At 38.7% G+C, this 22,427-nt stretch overlaps 1 protein-coding gene across 5 annotated transcripts in view; it reads right to left on the bottom strand.

The window, feature by feature from the left end:
- The window catches only part of CAPS2 (calcyphosine 2), a 55,572-nt gene that overhangs the window by 26,176 nt on the left and 6,969 nt on the right, over positions 1-22,427 (bottom strand). For 3 of the 5 annotated variants that reach the window (XM_084630077.1, XM_084630079.1, XM_084630080.1), the window contains 8 exons: positions 21,609-21,641; positions 19,108-19,293; positions 14,293-14,415; positions 8,398-8,465; positions 4,368-4,487; positions 1,606-1,680; positions 713-808; positions 510-603 (listed from right to left, as the gene is read on the bottom strand). In XM_084630077.1, the coding sequence (XP_084486203.1) occupies positions 510-603; positions 713-808; positions 1,606-1,680; positions 4,368-4,487; positions 8,398-8,465; positions 14,293-14,415; positions 19,108-19,293; positions 21,609-21,641 (795 nt within the window). Of the gene's footprint in view, positions 1-509; positions 604-712; positions 809-1,605; positions 1,681-4,367; positions 4,488-8,397; positions 8,466-14,292; positions 14,416-15,931; positions 17,335-19,107; positions 19,294-21,608; positions 21,642-22,427 lie in introns of those variants that run through there. The other 2 variants (XM_084630078.1, XM_084630081.1) reach the window with 2 other exon arrangements.

Below are 22,427 nucleotides of genomic sequence, written 5' to 3'. Positions count from 1 at the left end.
TCGCAGAATAGTAGCCCATTGGTTAGAGCTCTCATCTGGGATATGCGAAACCCCGGTTCAAGCCCCGCTCTGCCTGATTTGGAGCAGAGACCTAAACCCGAGTCTCCCACAGCACAGCTGAGTGCCCTGACCACTGAGCTATTGGCTATTCTGGGGGTCGATCTCTCTGAACATTCCATCCTAACCGGAGCAATCAGATTCAAATAAAGTTTCATTGAAATTGACATGTTTCCACAAAAAGTTTTGGTTGTGACAAATTGGCATTTTCCAACAAAAAATAAGTTAGTCGAAAATTCCTGACCACCTCTAGTGCAGACTCCTTAAGACTTAGGGCCTCAACCAAAGCAAGCTGAAGTTAGTGGAAAGACTTCCACTGATTGCAGCATACTTTGGATCAGTCTCTTGAATGCTAGATTAGAGTCCCTGCTTCAGGCCAGAATTCAAACAACCTAAGTGGCATTTCCAAATCATCAGCAGAGTTGATATATTTTCAACAGAAAAATACTTACAACATAAAAGTCACTAAGATCATATTGTTGTCCTTTTCTTTGTCCATGCTGATGACTATAAACTCCTTTCTGAATGAAAGGTAGGGCATTTGTTCTGTGAGATGATTTAAAATAAGTTTAAATAATTAAACTTGAAAGTAAATTCCTCTGGATATATTCTGGAGAATTTTTTCTTGAGAATTTTTAACATTTATTTAACCTACCTGTTTTTTCCAAATTGTCGATATTCATATACAGTAAGAGATGTGTCATACATAAAAAAGAATCCAATCAGCTCTCTGCAAGCATCACGCCCGTTCCTACAATGGTAATTGAAAAGCAGCATTAGAGTTTTGTGTTTAATGTAATTTATTTCAAACTGAAATGGGATGACTATATCACTATTTTGAAATATACATCTTCAGCAGCAGTTCAATGGCAAATGCCCTACAATATTATTATAATCATTATTTTAAGAATATTACTGGTTTTGATTGCTTTAGCTTAATTTGAAATATTGTTCAATCTAGCATGTGGTTCCAGTATCTAAGTTCAATTTTAGGCTATTTGTCTAAAATGCCTTCCATAATCAGGTGTGCAGCACATGCAGACAGCGTTTTCACAACTCAACCAACAGATTACATGTATTAGGACCAGCTATGTTCATCATGATCTCTGAAACAAATGGCTGAATGCTCAGCTGCATCCTGAAAGCACTGGCTGCAGCAAAAGACATCTGAAAGGAGTCCTTTATATAACCCTGATTCTTGGGTCAAATGAGCCTCAGGGCTGTTCTAAACTATGTCAGCATATAACAGCCCCTTAAGAAAATTAAAATTACACATATCTGTGTAATGTACAATAGAGCCCTGCATGGGACTATTTTTAATCTCGCTCCCACCCACTCCTGCTATTATGGCAGCGGGTTCTGTGGGACCTGCGAGATCCCAGTCTCGCTGCAAGTCTCTATACTAGATCCATGCAGGACTCTGATGTACCTATTATAAGCACATACTTCTCAACAGATGTGTAATGTATTGCAATTATTCCAATATGCAAAAGAAAATAATTCATTACTCACAGATTTAAAAAGGAGTTCTATGACATTTATGATTACCTTGATAGAATTCTGCCATCAAAGCGTAACTTATTAGAAAGCACATTTTCAGTTAATGCTGATCTGGTCCTTATTCTGTTAAAAGAATTCAAGACATTTATCAACAGATATATTCCAAAAATGTAAAATTTTGCATTAAATATCAACCATTTCTAGAACTACCAATAAACCTGGATTGTGGTAACCTAGTTATGAGTTGATCCAGGTTACCCTTCCCAGTTGAGTCATAAAGCAGATGAAAAAGCTGGAATTCAGGGAGAGCAAGTTTGGATATCTTTGGGGTCAATGTTACTGTCACGGGGTGCTCTACTCAATGCAGATCTGGTGCCTCCTCCTGGTCACTCTGGTGATTAGCTCTGGAGGACAAAGCCACAGCCCACAGTTTGCATGCTGTGACTCTGACTCTGGTCTGCAGCTCCTCTCGCTCCAGGACCCACAGCACCTCCTTTGTGACTTAGCCCTCCAGCTAGATCACTCAGCATTCCCTATTCCAGGATACAGTCCATTAGCAGTCTTAAGCAGTCTTCTCATTCACTGCCTCAGTTCTATGTCACGCACTCAGCAGCTGGTAGGGGAACCTGGGTCTGCCCTCTTCTCCGGGTTTCAGTCCAGGGACTGTCAGCTCAGCAGTTCTGGGCTCCCTCTCGCTGGCCTCACTGCTCCTGGACTGCTTCCTACACCCTGGTTCCCCTTCTTTCTCTGGGTGTACCAGCTCAAAAGCTTCCTCCTTCTTCCCAGAAAGTGACTGCTGCCTGTCTTCCTGAAGCCTTGCCCAGCAGCTCCCAAACATTCCTCCTTCTTCCCAGGGAGTGACTGCCCTTTCTCAGCAGCTGTCATCTGTAGCCCCCTACCTGGCTTTACAGGCCCCACCTGTTCCTGCACAGGTGGGCCTGCTTGCAATTACTTAGTTCTATGCACCCTGGCTCTTCCTCCAGGTGCAGCCTGGGCAGTTAACTGGCCACCTTAACCCCGTCAGACCTACATGGGGTGAACATCCCATCACAGTTATTTAGATGTGCTAAGAAGAGTTACAAACCTGTTGACTCTTTTTCTTCATTTTCCTTGGTTCTCTCTTGAGGAAAACCAATGCTGGAAAAGCAATACTCAGAAAAATAGTTCCTTAAGAACTTAACAAACCTTCTACTTTATCTCAACACTGAAGTGGCATTCAATACTGGAGCTGAATGTGGATTTACAATGCTGGATTTCAGGATATGCAAGTTTAAGATTGAAGAGCCCCTGGGGAATGGCTTAACACTCAGCCTCTGAACCAGAAAGGGTGACTTAAATCAGTCCTTACTATTGAACTGCTCTTCAGCATGGAAATCATTTGGCTGCTGATTCCTGACTTAGAACAACTCCAGAACCTCTCTATATAGTTAGGAACTTATTTGTTCTCATCACCATAGTAGCAGAATGTCCAGTCAACATCAGTTTCAATTTCTCTAGATCAATTTTACTCAAGTAGAGGCATACCCTGTGGGGAGCACAGAGACTTTCCGAGGGGGGCTTGAGCAAAACTTTAAAATTGCTCCCCAAATCACAGCTTTCATTTTTTTTTTTAAAAGAACGTAAGTCTCTTACAATTATATTGAGTACTTGAATGCAACTGATGCAGAAATATCTGCCTACATTTGCAGAGAGCCTAAAACAATAGCTCTGCAACGTGGACTGCCCCATCCATTTCAATTGGTGTTAACTCAGATAGCAGTGACAATATTTTAAATGTCAGCTATTTCACTGGTCATCAAAACATGTAAGGATAGAGAGGAACTATGTACATCAGCACTTCCTGAAGTGCTGAAGTGTGTTGGGTGTAGGGGAGAGGGGACACACAAAGATGTGTAAATTAAGAGGTGCCATGGATTGTTAAAAGCCTGCACAGTTGTCTGGGAGGACGAGAGGGCAGCTGTCCAGCTTTTAAAAGCTTTTAAAAGCTTTGGAAACTCTGCTCTAGAAGATCTGTACTGTGGGACAATACCCACATAAGTTTAAGATGGTTCTTCCACATTCTACATGTGCTTTTGGTAAATCTTTACACTCAAAGAATCATCAGGAAAACAACATTCCCTGAGGCAGAAAAAGCACATTTATCTGTGACAGTCACAGTGCCACTGCAGGAAGGCATGGCTTGAAGCTGTTGGATTCAGCCATAGTAATGGATAAAATACATAAAATGGCATGAGGAAGGCTTAATGGAGGCCTAAAACCAAAACCAACTAAAGAGACTCAAAAAGAAAAAAACCTGTCAAAGTGTAGCAATAACTAATACTAAATATCATACCTCCAAGACTACATATATAAGTAAAAATCCCAACCTTTCCATGAAGTGGGGCTGATGGGGCTAGCATTGAGCTCCTGCTCACTTCCTACAGCAGTCAGAAGTAAATGAAAAGTTGGAGCTGTGCACCCTTTTGAGCACGAGGACACATGTAAGATGTGTGTGAAACAGACACTGCTATCTAGAAAGTTCCAACCTTTTTTATCCCAGGCATACAAAGTACCCATAATGAAGATCATACAGGCAGTACTCAAAGAACTCACTGATCTTGTTTTTGCACCTCTAAAACTGGATGGAACAAACTTTACTACACTCTGCAAAAGAAAAAAAGAGAAAGAAAACAAGACAGACCAAGCACGAAAAGTTTCAGCCTGAAAGGAACAGGTTTTGCTAAAGTTACGACTGGTTGAAATTAGGGCTATAAGCCTGTAGCTCAAAAAAATCCCAAACCACCACCACAAAAAAACAAAAAAACCCTTACTTTGTTTCATGTAATGTTCTTTTTCTAAAGCGCAATGGTGCTGTCCCAAGATCTGCAAAGGTCCGATCTCTCTGGTAAGTACCGATATTTGTACTTTGCTCTGGGTCACTTATTACAGCCCTCACCGAAAAAAGGAAACAAAAAACATTACTCTATGGCAGAGGTTCTCAAACTCAGGGGCACCTCTCCCGGGTGTGTGTACGCAGAATGTACTCTGGGGGGCATGAGAAGCTTGGGGGGGGAGGAGCTACTGAGCACATTTTACCCACAGTAATTAATAGTTAGCAAAGCTAATTTCCTCCAGACTTATCAGGTCCTCAGGTGGTGCTGTGCATTTTACTCTAGATGGTTCTGTGCATTTTGACAGATTTCTGTTAAATTTGCATAGTATTATACAAAATCATTGCCATCTGTACATTAATCTGTTTGCTACAACATGGTGTGCACATTTAATTGTAAGCATCGACCACAATCACAGTTTTGCTTTTGCTCTTATTACAATGGATCACTGGCTCTGTTTGACTAAATACCTTACTGTTTCCAAATGTTTAGTGAGAGTTGCATGTTGATTATTTTTTATCGGTGTATGTGTTTGGGCGGGGGAGGGGGCTGTAAACTACTACAGACACAAAGAAGTGGGGCACAATCAAATAAGTTTGAGAACCATTGCTCTATGGTAAATATAAATTTGTAGGTTTCAGAGTAGCAGCCGTGTTAGTCTGTATCCGCAAAAAGAAAAGGAGTACTTGTGGCACCTTAGAGACTAACCAATTTATTTGAGCATAAGCTTTCGTGAGCTACAGCTCACTTCATCGGATGCATTCAGTGGAAAATACAGTGGGGAGATTTATATACAGAGAATATGAAACAATGGGTGTTACCATACACACTGTAAGGAGAGTGATCAGTTAAGGCGAGCTATTACCAGAAGGAGAGCGGGAGGGGCGGGGGGACACCTTTTGTAGTGATAATCAAGGTGGGCCATTTCCAACAGTTGACAAGAACATCTGAGGAACAGAGGGGGGATAAACATGGGGAAATAGTTTTACTTTGTGTAATGGCCCATCCACTCCCAGTCTTTATTCAAGCCTAAGTTAATTGTATCCAGTTTGCAAATTAATTCCAATTCAGCAGTGTCTTGTTGGAGTCTGTTTTGAAGTTTTTTTGTTGAAGAATTGCCACTTGTAGGTCATCAAGGATCTACAACCTATCCTGAAGGACGACTCATCACTCTCACAGATCTTGGGAGACATGCCAGTCCTTGCCTACAGATAGCCCCCCAACCTGAAGCAAATATTCACCAGCAACCACACAACAGAACCAAAAAGAAAAGGAGTACTTGTGGCACCTTAGAGACTAACCAATTTATTTGAGCATGAGCTTTCGTGAGCTACAGCTCACTTCATCGGATGCATGCCGTGGAAACTGCAGCAGACTTTATTTATACACAGAGAATATGAAAAAATACCTCCTCCCACCCCACTGTCCTGCTGGTAATAGCTTATCTAAAGTGATCATGGCCTAACCCAGGAACCTATCCTTGCAACAAAGCCCGTTGCCAACTGTGCCCACATATCTATTCAGGGGATACCATCATAGGGTCTAATCACATCAGCCACACTATTAGAGACTCGTTCACCTGCACATCTACCAATGTGATATATGGTCAAACTGGACAGTCTGTACGTAAAAGAATAAATGGATACAAATCAGATATCAAGAATTATAACATTCAAAAACCAGTTGGAGAACACTTCAATCTCTTTGGTCACTCGATTACAGACCTGAAAGTGGCAATTCTTCAACAAAAAAACTTCAAAAACAGACTCCAACGAGAGACTGCTGAATTGGAATTAATTTGCAAACTGGATACAATTAACTTACGCTTGAATAAAGACTGGGGGTGGATGGGTCATTACACAAAGTAAAACTATTTCCCTCTGTTTATTCCTCCCCCCCCACCGCTGTTCCTCAGATGTTCTTGTCAACTGTTGGAAATGGCCCACCTTGATTATCACTACAAGAGGTTCCACCCCCCACCGGTATAACTCACCTTACCTGATCACTCTCCTTACAGTGTGTATGGTAACACCCATTGTTTCATGTTCTCTGTGTATATAAATCTCCCCACTGTATTTTCCACTGAATGCATCCGATGAAGTGAGCTGTAGCTCACGAAAGCTTATGCTCAAATAAATTTGTTAGTCTCTAAGGTGCCACAGGTCCTCCCTTTCTTTTTATAAATTTGTAGATCACTTTTGTTCTAACTCTTGTAAATGCTAGGGTAATATAATCATACTTCACAGGCTGGCATTATTTGTGCATACCTAAGATATATTAAGGAAAATAAGCCTAATAATCAGTTACTTCAAGCACAAAGAAATGCAAGAATGGTCCATTAGTGCACATCTTATTGTGTTTCATCACATATACTTTTAAATAAGAAAAAAAAATTAGAATGTATTTTGCAATCTGGAGCAGCACAAAGTTATTTTCATTCCCTCTGTCCCTGCAAAGGCTCTATTACTTTCCTCTGGTTCTTTCCAGAGACAGTCAGTGCTGTTACTTATACTGCTGGGTGAGGGTCACCAAACAAAAGCACAAGACCCTTCCTCCTTCAAGGCACTGAAATGATGTCTAAAGTGCTCCAAAGACCTGCCAACTCATGGGTGTTAACTGCCTAGTTGTGGGACATTGGCCAACTCAATCTCTCAGAGCCAACTCTGTAAAACTGGAACAATATTGTCTTACTTCAAAGGAGTGTTGTGCTGATTAATTCATTAGTGCCTTTCTTCTGAGAATCTCAAATTTTTAAAACAGTAAAGAAGTATAATGTATTACAAAAGGCACCAATATATTTTGCAGAAAAGCATGCAATTAGCTCTCAAGAGTGTGCTGTAAAATACTTAAAATTAGGTTTCAGAGTAGAGACTGTCCGGTTTGGCCAATGTACATGGCAAAGGAGCATTGCTAGCACATGATGGCATATATGACATTGGATCTACCAAGCCACATCTACCAATGTGATATATGCCATCATGTGCCAGCAATGCCCCTTTGCCATGTACATTGGCCAAACCGCACAGTCTCTACGCAAAAGAATAAAATGGACACAAATCTGACAGGAATCATAATATTCAAAAACTAGTAGGAGAACACTTCAATCTCTCTGGTCACTCAATAACAGACCTAAAAGTGGCAATTCTTCAACAAAAACACTTCAAAAACAAACTGACTCCAACATGAAGCTGCAGAACTGGAATAAATTTGCAAACTGGATACCATCAGATTAGGCCTGAACAGAGACTGGGAGTGGTTGGGTCATTACAAAACCTAAACTTAATTTCCCCAATTGTAATTTCTCCCTACTGTTACTCACACCTTCACATGCATCTGATGAAATGGGCTGTAGCCCACGAAAGCTTATGGTCTAATAAATTTGTTAGTCTCTAAAGTGCCACAAGTACTCCTGTTCTTTTTGTGGATAGCAGACTAACACGGCTGCTACTCTGAAACCTGTCACAACTTCTTGTCAACTATCTGTAATGGGCCACACTCTTACCACTTCAAACGTTATTTTTCCTCCCTTGGTCTCCTGCTGGTAATTGATTTAACTCATTAGACTGACCTCACACTTGGTAAAGCAACCCTCCAACCTTTCATGTATTTATACCTGCTCCTGTATTTCACTCCATGCATCCAATGAAATGGGTTCTAGCCCACAAAAGCTTATGCCCAAATAAATCTGTTAGTCTCGGAGGTGCCACAAGGACTCCTTGTTGTTTTTACTTAAAATTAGGGTGCAAGTGTTAATAAATTTTAATTCTGAGAGATACTTACATCATACTTATAGCATTTAAAATTAGAAGGCTGATCATTTTCGTCCCATAAGTATTACAAAAAAATTAAATTTAAAGAATGTTCACAAATTTTAACAAAACAATACTTCCTTCACAAGGTAGGGCACACTTTCAGATAGTTGATTCTTCTACAGTGTTAACTTGTAATTATACTTTGTATATTCTCTTACCTAGATAACTGATCCACCATCACTTGCTCTACTACAGTTTGCTTTCTCCTCTCTGCAGCTACATCCTCCTGAAATGAAAAACCCGTTAAGAGCCTATGAGATACAATAAACACTTCAGAAAATAAGATGATTTCCAGAGGGTGCGGTTAAGCAATATGGAATTTTCAAATGTGTCATTTCACTCTCTTACCTTATCTTTTTTTTAAAATCAAGAAAATTATACGGTGAATGAAGTTCAGTTAAATTAGAGCCACATAATGCATTCTGATACAGTTAAACTGTTTACATATGCACTAGCTCTGTGTAATTTTATTGTCTACACATAAAGGAGAACTCTAACATTTATGCGGAGGGCCAGATTTCTTTATATTTGCTCCCACATTACTTTCAGTGTATTATTTAAAGTGGGACAAAGCATAAGAGAAACTTCCCTCCCTATCCAATGTATCACAGGAATCAGTGCAGATACAAATTATGATTTCAAGCAAATGAAGATTTACCTCTACCAATTTGATTTTGTGTTGTGAAAGATTCTTCTATGATTGTCCACTCAATTATGTATTTGAAAGCAGGTCAGCTATGTGCTGGAATATTCTCCTCCTGGGATATATGACAACTGGAAGAGTCTTACAGGATTCACCCTATTCATTGGACAGATTATCCCAACTATTCTTCCTTGCTAGTAGTGGGTTTTACTCTCTGGCAAAACCCTATCATTTAAAATATATCAGATTTCTGAACTTCTCTACTGAATTTAGGTTTTCCCTTATTTCCATTACATTTACATAGTTTGTTTTCTTGGGAAGATATTGTACAGCGTTTTTTTTTTTTTAATGTAAGCTCCCAACCCAATCTGTATACCTGTGATTAGTTATCTACCTCTATCTTAGTGCAACTCTATTTCACTAATGTGCTAAATACAGAGACAATCTGTGCCTGAGAGAAGCTTTCCTGGGTAGGCATTTTTACATGTGCAAGCCAAATTCTATACAGACCAAGTCCTACTATAGTTGAAGAGGATGAAAAACTGGTTGCCAATCAAACACCAGATAAACTTTAAAGGATAATCACTAACTTTACCAAAGTTGTTATAGGGTTAAGTTGTAAAGGGTATAATGCACAAGTCTCCCAATAAGTCAGTTTTGCTCTCTGCATAGAGAAAGCATTGTACATCACCTTTGTGGGCCTAATCAAAGCATTTGACACAGTCAGCAGAGCCAGTCTATTTGCAATACTAGGAAAGATAGGATGCCCATCAACCCTGTTAAATCTTATACATTCATTCCACAACAACTGTCCAGTTTGGCGAGTCCACTTCGGACAGCTTTGAGATGAAAAGCAGAGTGAAGCAAGGATGTGTTCTTGCCCCTACACTCTTTCGAATCTTCTTGAATTGTGTGTTTAAGGACATGAAAGATGAAGTGTATCTCCACACAACATCAGATTGGAAACTCTTCAACCTCTCCCGACTTAAGCCAAAGACCAAAATTAAAAGGTGCTAAACAAGGAACTTCTATTGGCTGATGATGCTGCTCTCACAGCCCATAATGGAAATCTACTACAAGAAATCATGAACCGCCTTTCAAGTGCTTGTCAGGCATTTGCTCTCACCATCAAGATAACAGTTGTGTTAGGACAGAGGGTTCCACAAGATCCTTCAATTACCTTAAATGCAAACCATCTAGAAGTAATCCAAAAGATCAGCTATGTAGGTTTTACAGTTACCACCAACTTCTCACTGGATGAAGAACTAAAATGTTTGCATTGGAAAGGCTACCACCACATTTAGCAGATTAACTAAAAGAGCATGGAATAACTCAAAGCTTACCATCAAGACCAAAATGCTAGTGTACCAAGCTTGTGTCCTCAGCACTCTCATGTATGGTGGGGAAACATGGACAACATATGCTTATCAGGAGAAAAGATTAAACAGTTTCCACCTACATTGTTTACACCGCATACTCAACACCAAATTGCAAGATACAGTCACCAACGCAGAGGTTATTCAAAGGGCAAATTTAACAATTGTGACAGCCCTGCTCAAGCAGAGACGACCGCGCTGGCTGGTCCATCTGAGTAGGTTGGAAGATGGACAGATACCCAAGGACATGCTATACGGGGAGCTATCAGAGGAAACAAGAACAGCAGGATGTCCCAAGCTTCACTATAAAGACACATGCAAGTGAGATATGAAGGAATTTGGAATTGATCCTGACCAATGGGAAATCTTGGCAAGTGATCATAACAAGAGGCTCCATCATCTCCACCAGAGTATCAAAGTCTATGACAGAAGCTGGCTCCTACAGCTGGAAGATAAAAGAGCCCGTAGGAAGCAAGCAGCTCCCAACCAAGATACATACATTTCCAATCACTGGCAAAGATCGTGCAAATCTCAGACTGGATTATTCAGTCACCTGAGACATTGCAAACCATCTGCATCATAGACTGCAATTCCCACTATCTCTCGCAGACGAAAGGATGCCAACACTATCCAGTAAGTATGAATTACCACTTGCCAGAATAGCTAACTCAAATTCATCACAAACTGTTTATTCTGAGCAGGCTTTTTTCCTTTCTGAATTACTAATGTTTGGTTTTTATCTGTGATGCAGTCAGGTGTCACAATCATCAGTGCATTATATTAAGTTATTGAACATATACATCTTTTCCCATTACTTGATCCAAGGGATAGGTTAAAAAGTAATTATATACTAGAGGACAAAGTGATAACTGTAAGCTGTAGACTATGGAGCATTTCCTAAATGCCCATAGATTTCCACACTAAGACTCAAGCAGTGCATGTTGAGAAGGGAGAATCCCATTTTAGAGAGTGAAACTTCAACATCTGAATTTCAATTCAATGCCAGAAGACTTTTTTTTTTTTAAAGTGCATCCTTCATTCAGCTGTTAGAGAAATTCATGGTAGGGCTGTTACAAAGCTATTGAGACAAGTATTTGATTTCAATAGAGGTCATAGGACAAAAAGAAGAAACTCTACTGTGAACAAAATAGCCTTTTTATTTAAAAGGAATACAGCTTCTTCTGCAAAATTCTAACAATATTTGGTACAGTTTGTGTGATTTGCTCCAGGATGTCACCACAGTCTTCCTTAAACAGGAGAATTCTCATTTCACTCATTCTTATAGATCATTTAGATATTCTGCATAGTAAATATATACAAGCCTTCATATTGCACTCGTCACCATAGTATCCAAGTGCCTTCCAGCAGTGTGTTAAGCCAGGTGACCATACATCTGTTATGTATTGTTTGCTCTCTCATTCACTTCCCAGAGGAAGAAGCGTGGGGAATGGTGTGCCCTGGTTTTGTAGGATGTTATTGTTTTCTTAGACATACCTGTTGCTATGTGTCTTTATGTTAGAGAAGGCAAGGTCAAAGAAATGCACATTGCACTTGGAGTGGAAGCTGGTGAGGTTTGTGATAGTCCTTAGTTACTGGGGGAGTTATTTCCAGAGTCCGTGACAACCCCCAGAGAAGGTCCTGTCTCCCACACAGATGAGCTTTACTCTTACTGTTGAGGGTTCTATTGTGTCAGAGGAGCAAAGTTGTTTTAATCCAGGAGCTTTAAGCAGTCTTTTAGGTATCCTGGGCCCCGGCCATGGAGAGCTTTGAAGATAAGGACCAAGACATTGACCTTGATTCAAAATTCTATGGGAAGTCAGTGTAGAGAGCATAGGGCAGGTGCAATGTGCTCAAAGTAGCCTGTGTTGCTGAGGAGACATGCTACAATGTTTTGTATTTGTTGGCATTTCCTAAGTGCTGACAGTTTCATGCCCAGGCATATTGCATTGCTGTAGGTCGAGCCAAAAGGTAATGGATGCATGAATAACTGAGGCCAGGTCTTCACCTGCCAGGATGGGACAGAATCTCACAGCCATTGTGATGTGAGAGCTCAGCATCAGCGAGGAATCCAAGAGTACTCCTAGACTACAGACTGAACTGACCAGCTGTGGATGCAAACCTTCAATCAAAGAAGTCTGCATCATGGTTGCTATCTCCTCAAAATACTCTTCAATATAAATACAAAATATAACGGCTTACTTCTAAACTATTTTTGATACTGCAAAACAATGAACAGAAGGAAGTTACAGAAAAACTACACATTAAATGTATTAATAACAGTTACACTCAAAGGAAATGTTAACATATATGATATTTAAGACCATCTTTAAGGCTTTTTAAAAGTAACTATGCACAACTGACAATAGGGCTGATATTTTCAGAAAAGAAAAAACGTATGGATGAGAACTCAAATTATATATATATATATTATATATATAAACATTAAATCTCTCTCAAAGCACTAAGGATATGACATAAATCAACTCAAAATTGAAATTCTAAGTTAAGGATGCCTTGGCTGCTTTCACTCGTTGTGCCCATGTACTTTTGTATATGAGATATCCAAGTTCAACAACTATTTCAAGACCTTCTGATAGAATATTCTATGTGCTACTGTCCTTAATCACAACACAGTGAGTTCAATACATCAGATGATCCATAAATCAAGCCTTTTTGTTTTGTTTTATTGGTGTAGTCCAGCAAAAAGACAAGTCCTAGAGGCTGCTGAGCATTGCTGAAAGTAGTGCTGAGAGCCAAAGCACTACCTCTTAACATTCAGCATTTGCTCAGCAACTGTGCAGAGCCTTTCATACTGTGGAGAAATTACAGTCTTGGTAAGGGAATGGGTGGGTACTGAGCATGGCCAATGCATACGTACTTAAATGCAATCCAGTGAATGTAAATGGCACATGTAGTTGCTAACAATTACTCCTACAGTCAACCAGAAGTTGTGCTTAAGAGACACTTAGAAAGAGAGAGGGCATATGTATGAGTGCCGAAGACTGACAGAAATGCTTCTTACGGTTCCCTTGACATCTTTCAAACAGCTACTTAATGACTCAAAGTATGTTGGTTACAGTGTTCTTGACAGCCCAATCAGCCAGTAGCACCCACTCCTCTCCATTTTCTGCACCTTAGCTGACTGTGACTAACAAAAGGTGACATTCAGCAATTTTAAATGGTGGCTCTGAACTGCCCTAGCACAATCCTCATCCCTGCAGCACTGAGCCCTTAATATTAAGGGTGGTTGTTTTGTTTTTTTTAATTAAAGAAGCAAACAGATAAAGTATCTGATGATAGTAACAGATATGAGAGTTTTCCTGTCATGCAAGGAACTACTGCTATCAGTAGTGCCCCATCTACATTCACTTCAATGGGAATTACAATAATTTAAGTGTTTATGATGCAAACTTCAATTCAAACAGATGGGCAAATAGTACTTTCCATTTATTCTACTTGCATTTACAGTCTCACAAAAATTTGAATGGCTTAACATATTTTGTGAGAATGTCACTATGCTAACCCATTTCAATAGACAGTTGTGTCCACAAAAAAACAAATAGGAAAAAAAACACCATTCATGTTCAGTAGTAAAGCACACAAAACGAGATCTCACCAAAGTTCAATTTCATTATAAAATAATCGTAAACTCAGTGTTCAGAGTTCTTGTGCTTTTTCTGCACAGTTCTGACAAAACATCACAGAAGAAATAGGAGAACTCTATTAGGTCACGCAGTTAATTTCCTTGTCAATGCTAGACCATGTATGATTTAATCAATATAAATGTTATGTAAAAATACACATATATACAAACTGCTATCAGTGAGATTTTCAGAAGTGCTCAGCACTTAGCCTAACTCTGTTCCCATTGAAAACAATGGTTACATGTCTTTTTACTTCAATTGAAGAAGTTGTGCACTGACTGCTTTTGAAAACCCCATTCTATATTTCTACAGCATATCAAAATTTATACCTACAAGACTTGATATACAGGGATATTTATGTAACAATTTAATACCATCCAGGAAACTTACAGCTTCTAACTTCCTTATACTGTGCTGCATTGTGTAAGGCTTGCTTGTATAGCATTGCTGCAAGAGGGCTTTCTCATCAAGAGCTGTAAGATCATGATCAGTCCTGTCTTCAAGCTGTGGATCCTACAAAGAAATACACTGAATTCTACTTACAACATCATGGACAATCAGTTGCAGCAAACAAAAATATTTTTCTTCGGTTTAGACCAGGGGTTCTCAAACTTCATTGCACCACAATCTCCTTCTAACAGCAAAAATTACTACATGACCCCAGGAGGGGGGACCAAAGCCTGAGCCCACCCAAGCTCTGCCAAAGCCCAAGTCCCACTACCCGGGCAGGGTGACCAAAGCCAAAGCCCAAGGGCTTAAGCCCCAAGTGGGAGGCCTGTAACCTGAGCCTCACCCCCAGTGCTGAAGCCCTCAGGCTTTGGCTTCAGCCCTGGGCAGTGGTGGCTCAGGCTTTGACTCCATGCGGTGGGGCTCAGGCTTTGGCTTCAGCCCCAGCCAGTCTAATGCCAGCCCTGGCAACCCCATTAAAATGATGTCATGACCCACTCTGGGGTGCTGACCCACAGTTTGAGAACTGCTGGTTTAGACTTCTCTTGTAACAGAGATCTCCTGCAGTTTTACAGAAGTTAACAATCCTCTTAAGAGGAGATGGATGGACAGGGTAAATGTAATATATTTATAAATGAACGGGAAGAAATACAGACACTTTTCAGAAAAATTCACTGGAAGCAGAGTTGTTTTTTTTAATTAATTATGCCGAATGCAAAGATCATGTTTTCATAAAACAATTATTTATGTTCTCAGGGACTCATTAAAAAAAATCTAATTGTGTATTTTATAAATTCTATACATAAAATAATAGAAATGTAAGGTTGGGAGGGACCTCAAGAGGTCATCTAGTCCATCCCCCTACACTGAGACAGGACCAAGTATGCTTACACCATCCCTGACAGGTGTTGACTAACTTGTTCTTAAAACCTCCAACAATGCGGATTCCACAACCAAATCTAGTGCTCAATTATCCTTACAGTTAGAAAGGTTTTTTCTAATATCTAACCTTAATCTCACTTGCTACAAACTAAGCCAATTACTTCTTGTCCCACCCTTGTTGGACGTGGAGATCAATCAATCACTGTCCTCTTTACATATTTGACAACTGTTGTTATGCTCCTCCTCAGCCTTCTTTTCTTTGGACTAAAAACATCCAATTCTTTCAACCTTTCCTCATATATTATGTTTTCCAAACCTCTCATCAGTTTTGTTGCTCTCTTCTGGACTCTCTCCAGTTTGTTCACATTTTTCTTGACATGTGGTGCCCAAAACTGCACACAGTACTCCAGCTGAGGCTTTACCAGTGCAGAGTAGAGAGGAACAATTACCTTCCATATCTTATATAAGACCCTCTTGTTAATATATCCCACAACATTTGCCGTTTTTGCCATAGTATTACACTGACTCATATTCAGTTTATGATCCACTATAACCCTTAAATCCTTTTCTGAGTAATACTGACTCACCAGCTATTTTACATATGGTATTTCACTGAATCATAGAAATGTAGGGCTGGAAGGGATTCAGAGAGGTCATACAGTCCATCCCACTGTGCTGAGGCAGGATCAAGTATACCTACCATTCCTGAGAGGTGTTTGTCCATCTTGTTCTTAAAAACCTCCAAAGATGGGATTTCACAATCTCCCTTGGAAGACTATTCCAGAGTTTACCTTTCCTTTTAGTGAGAAAAATCTTCTTAATATCCAACCTAAATCTCACTTGCTGCAGAATAAGACAATTACTGCTTGTCCTACCTTCATTGGACATGGAGAACAAATGATCACTGTCCTGTATAAGAACTCTTATCCGATAACAACCCTAAAATAAGTTACCTCTTCAGTATTCTTTTCTCAAGACTAAATATGCCCTGTTTTTAACCTTTCCCTATCGGTCAGGTTTTCTAAACCTTGTATCATGTTTGTTGCTTTGCACTACCCCCTCTCCAATTTGTCCACATCTTTCTTAATGTGTGGCACCCAGGACTGGAAACAGTACTCCACCTGAGGCCTCACCAGAGACTGGTAGAGCTGAACAATTACTTCCCATATCTTACATACAATAATCCTATTAATACACTGCAGAATATTAGCCTTTTTTTGCAACTGCATCTCATTGGCTCATATTCAATTTGTGATCAACTGCAACTACAAGATTGGTGTCTACAGCACTACCGCAGAACCAAATATGATCCATTTTGCATTTGTGCATTTGATTTTTCCTTCTTAAGTGTAGTACTTTGCACTGGTCTTTCTTGAATTTCATCTGATTGATTTCAGATCAAATCTCCAATATATTGAGATCATTCTGAATTCTAATCCTGTCTTCCAAAGTGCTTGCAACCCCTCCCAGGTTGATGTCATCCACAAATTTTATGAACATACTCTCCATTATCTGTTGTTAATTAAAATTGTGAATAGTACCAAATGCAGCCCTCTCAGTTTCACAGTGAATCACTAACAGACTGTACTCAAAGACTAGTTATCAGCTATACAACCACCTTATAGTAATTTCATCTAGACCATATTTCCCTAATTTACTTATGAGAACGTTATGTGGGAGAGTGTCAAAAACCTTACTAAAGTCCAGAGATACCACATGTACTGCTTCCTCCCTCCACTAAGCCAGTAACCCTGTCAAAGAAGGAAATTAGAGTGGTTTGACACGATTTGTTCTTGACAAATCCATGTTGGCTATTACTTCTCACCTTATTATCCCTCAGGTTTCAACAAATTGATTGTTTAATCATTTGTTCCATTAACTTTCTAGGTTGACAGCTCGTAATTCCCTAAAACCTCCTTTTTCCCCTTTTTGAAGATAGGTACTAAGTTTGTCCATCACCAGACCTCTGGGACCTCAGCTGTTCTCCATAATTATTAATCGTTCAGAAATTGCTTTGATAGCTCAAGTATTCTACAGTGAATTTCATCAGACTTTGCCAACTTAAATATATCTAGCTTATTTTAGTATTTCTTTAACCTGTTCTTTTGCTATTCTGACAAGAGATCCTTCTCCCTTGTTAATATTCACTGTGTTGAACATCTGAAATACAATTAACTTTTTTAGTGAAGACTGAAGAAAAAAGTAATTAAACACTTGAGGATAAAATCAAGGTATTAAAAATATTATAGCCTGATTTTTTATTTTACTTTTTTTTTAAAAAAAAAAAAAAAGGATTTTTACTCGTCTGATGTTTAGAAATATCTTTTGAGTGGGCCCAAAAGCAACTCCACCAAACACACTTGACTCCAATTATTCTATTCTGCCCTCCTCTTCGAAAACATCCATCTGGTGTCCTTTCAGTTGTGCTACTCCCATAAATGCTCTCTTGCAGAGCCTGGTGAAGTAGAGCTTGCAAGTGAGTTACTCTTAGCCAGATGCAGGACATTGTGGCGTTATGCTTGTGCAGGAGAGAGGAAATGAAACTCACCATCAACAAAACACTGTCACTAACAAGGTGCTACAACATGAACAAAATAAACACAATTAGAAAAAAAAGGATATTTTTCCTGTCTCAATTCTTTCAGTTATAGGTTCTCTTAGGTTTTACTTCGAACACAGCTAAGTACATTTGCAAATTTAATTTCAAGTGGTCAGTGTCCTTTTAAGACAATCAAGCAATATACACAGTAGCCATCTCTGCCTGGGACACTAATCTCCCTCCTCCATAACTTTTTCCTTTCCATTCTGTTAATATTCAGCAGCTAAAATTATCCTTCACCATTGTCATTTCACTGCTTTTTAGTGATTCATTGGCTTCCTCTTTCTTTCCATAGTATTCAAACTCATCATCATCTTTGATCAAGGCTTCATCCAGTTTCTCTCTTCAATGGCCATCCCCCTTCTCACACCTCTTGCTCACCTCCTGCTCCCACCTTCATGTCTGTTTCATGCTTCTCCTCACACCTGGAATGCTAACTCTTCCGGTGTGCTGAGCATCCTCACCCTCTCCCTCTTCTTCAAAAGAAAATGAAAGGTAACTTTTTTTATTTTGTTTTTCCATTGTTGATCTCCACTCCTCTGCTGTCTACTCCTCAACTTTTACACCAGTCTTATTTTAAAAGATAATCTTATAAATTCTGCTCATTAGTAATATAATACAATTATTATTTATTATTTGTATTGTGGTAGCACCAAGAAGTCCCAATCAGGGTTTGGGATTCTCTTGTACTGGGCACCATACACACATGGAATAAGCTATCCCTGCCCCCAAAGGACTTACAATCTATATAGTTCACATTATCTTTATTTATTTTAACCCTTTTCCCCACAACATCTTTTTTCTGCTAATTTTCATTTTCTATTTATCTGTAAGTTCTATAGGGCAGTGGGAATATATTTTTTTCTGTTCTTTGTAAACTATGCAAAGTTATGGCTCTATATACATATTTCAATAAGGACTGAAAGCACTTCACCATTCTAATGTAACATTTTTACAATCATCCCTCCTCTTTTGGAGTCACCAATTATGCATTTTCCTTCTAATAAAAAGAAATAATAAATAATAATATATAATAATAATAATAATAAATAAGAAATATTATCCGTAGCCCATGCAAATCTTGCTCATCTGGCTAGGAGAAGTGCCTTCCCAAAGCATATACTTGCTCTCCCACTGGAGACTTATGCTTCTAGTGTTCATAAGAGGAAAGGGTTCAAATAGGTTTCCTCTATTTTAATGCCTATTCAACATTAGAGATGTTCAGATACTAATGAGGATGAGTTCCAAAATACATCTACAAGTTTAAAATAGGTTACCTTTTTATGTGCTGTTTTTCTTGAAGATTCCTGAGACTGGGCATTGGTTTTTTTCTTTTCTGTAGTTCTCTGAGAATACTGTTTATATCCCTCTTTCATTTCTGCTTCATACTGCTGGTATTTTAGTTTGTATTTGTCTGTTGGGGATGGCAGATTTTCTGGTATTGTCTTTTGCTCCAAAGAAAGCTAAAAAGCAAAAAATAATCAGAAATAACAGCCTCCTACTGTGATACACAATGTCAACAGCAGGATTATTATACTCCTCCAGTACATTTGTGCAGTTAAAGGACTGATGTTCCTTGACACCACACTTAACATTTAGAAGAACATAAATACTGTTGTATAACAACATTAGGTTGCTCTCATGAAACTCTTCTTGTTTTGCTTGATGATTTTATAAGTGTTCTACAAACAGGACTTGGAGCATGCCTACCCTACAGTCACTATAGCACTGCTTCCTAGATCAACAAAACAGGTTTTTCTGTCACTGTAGTTAAATCCATAACTCTGGGATGCGATAGCTAGGTTGATGAAAGACTTCTCCCACTGACCTAGCCACATCTACATTGGGAACTAGGTCAACCTAACTATGGCACTCAGAGCACGACATTTTTCACAGCTCTCAGTGACGTAGCTAGGTCAATCTCATTGTAGACCAGGCCATGGAGTAACAGCAGAACTGAGTGGGAATGACCAAGAAATAAATTGAAAAAAAAAATCTACATTTAAATTATTTTACCACCTAGTCTCTTAGGGAAGATTCACCTATGAAGTTTCCTACAGAGGAAGCATGAGGTTTTTTTTTATTTCATGTGGAAGTATTGCTACAATCAGGCATCTGAAGCAAACAATGCAGAAATCATGGCCACACAGAAAAATATGTTAAAATATATCAGTGGCACTTGACTATCTTTTCTCCTCAAGGTAGATTCAGATGGAATAGAAACAAAGAGGGAGAATGAGCAGGAGATATATTCTATTTAGGTTCTTATATCACATCCATCCCTGTGGTATCTGGGAAATAATGAAGGGGATAAAGAGGGAGAGGGAAGGTAAAAGAAAATGAAAGAGAGGAAAAGAAGAAACTGGGAGGTAGTCAAAGCCATTTCAACTTTACAGTAGTAAAACAGATTTATGTTCACTGATTATCAATCTGAAAAATGCCTTCTAGCAAAAGAGATTATATTTATATCTCAATATTCAGCTAATAAGAACATAGCAACTCACATTAATAACATGCATATTGTCTTAAGTTAGTCAGAGAGGACCAGAGAGAGACAAAGACACACACCTATACAGGCTTAGTCCACACTACAAAGTTTTGTTGGTATAGCTATGTTGGACAGGATTTGGAGTGGGGGGTGGGAAGGGAGGGGAAATATCACACCCTCTAACTGACATAGCTATGACAGCAAAACCTGTTGTAAATGCCACTATTGCAAAGGAAGAGTGCTTCTGTCAGCTTAGCCAATGTCGAACAGGGAAGTGATTTAGCTATGCTCGCGGAACTTATTCTGTTGGCGCCTGCTGTATCTGCACCAGGAGGCTCTGCTAACATAACTATGCAGGCAAAAAACGTGTAGCCTAGACAAGCCGAGAAAGACACACACACACACAGAGACATACACACACACATACACACACGGAGAGAGAATGTGGTTTGCAGTGTCCTAATTGGGGAAAAAGTGACCTAATAGGTGGTCATTTCATACAGAGAATGACCATGCTCTAAGTTAATCAGTGTGAGTTGCTGTATTATTAACAATTGCTGAAAGGTGATAAAAAGGTTTTACATTGTTCCAAACAATGTTCCAACCTACACTGGCAGCACAGTGCTACTTTCTAAGGACCCAGTCCTCCAAACCACTACTCATGCAAGTGTCCCATTTGACTTCAAGGGATTATTTGCTTAAGGACTGCATAGGTGCATAGATATTCTCATGATCAGGCCCTCACATGGTATGACTGCTGTTATGGACTCACTTTTTGTATTAAATTGTTTTTGGGTTTAAAGAAAATTAATTTTTTAAAAGAACTACCAAAGGATGTTTTCAAATTTTCCAGCAGGACATACACACATAGGGAGGTTAGGATGCCTTCCATTCTTTAACTACAGAAATATAATGCAATTTACTAACATTTGGCATATACCTCTCACCCTTACCACAGAAAATAATCCTGTAGATTTGTACAAGTCCTGAACTGGTTTGAAGTTTGGGAAACCGCTTCTTGACCACATATGAATCTCAGACGATTAACCTTTGCAACCCCTGAACCTTTTCCTTCTTCTAATGACAAAAAACTATCACAGCTGATACAGTTTCAAAATGCAAAAGCTAACTATATAAAATAATAGGAGATTAAAAGTCTCTCAACTAAGCCATTTCCTTATCATACCAAAGAAATTAAAACGTGTTTAATTTTCAGATCACACATCACAATCCTCTGCTATTCAATTGATAATATTATTTTGTCAGGATGTATTTTTCCAGCTATTTTACCTCCATTTTCTTCTGACAATGTTTTCTAGCCAGCTGTTTAATAGAAAGGAAAAATAAATGTTATTTTAAATAGTAATTATCACCAACCATTCTGCATGAATCATAAGAAAATTTGTCAAATACATTTTTCCAAAGTTAAACAAAACAGAAAAATTCAAAGGACACCTCTTCTCACTCTCAAGTAACAATGACTGACTGAAAAAAACATTCAGCAGAGTCATTATCAAACGTATTCTTAATTTCAGTAATTTGGACAGCTCTGTAATTTTCCAGAAAGCAGTATGGTAAAACTGAATAACTGATTTTCCCTCTATGACAACTAGGTTTAGCTGGTCTTTTTTAGAATTTTACATTCTTACTCAGCACAGAAAGAGAATAAATAAATACTGATGTTCTATTTATTTAAAAATATATACTATTATGTTGTCAACCAAACTAGATATTACTCTGAAATTCTCTTTGAAAGGAAGAAAAACACTAATAATGAAGTTATTGCACTCCGCTACGACAGTCTATGAGTGGCCAAAATCAACTCAGATTCTTCCACAAAATAAATATCCTCTATTTGTAAACAAAAAGTTATTTTTCATATCTTATGTTTAAGAACTATTTCTTATTTTGGTTAATTATTTTCTGATTTACAACAATTTTCTTAAGATTTGTTTAGAAGTAGAAATCAAAGTTATATGCTACCTCAATTCACAATTTTCAGATGCTTTCACAGATTGTTACTAACAATAGCGACCACTAGTGTACAAACTGTTAGTAGGCAAAATTAAAAGAATTAGAGTATAAATCAACAGTCTACAATAAACGGTT

This window comes from Lepidochelys olivacea (assembly GCF_965140295.1).
Source record: "Lepidochelys olivacea isolate rLepOli2 genome assembly, chromosome: 1".
In the NCBI taxonomy this organism is placed as follows: Eukaryota; Metazoa; Chordata; order Testudines; family Cheloniidae; genus Lepidochelys; species Lepidochelys olivacea.
The sequence above is the reverse complement of the archived record's forward strand: the minus strand, read 5'-3'. Positions and strand labels throughout refer to the sequence as shown.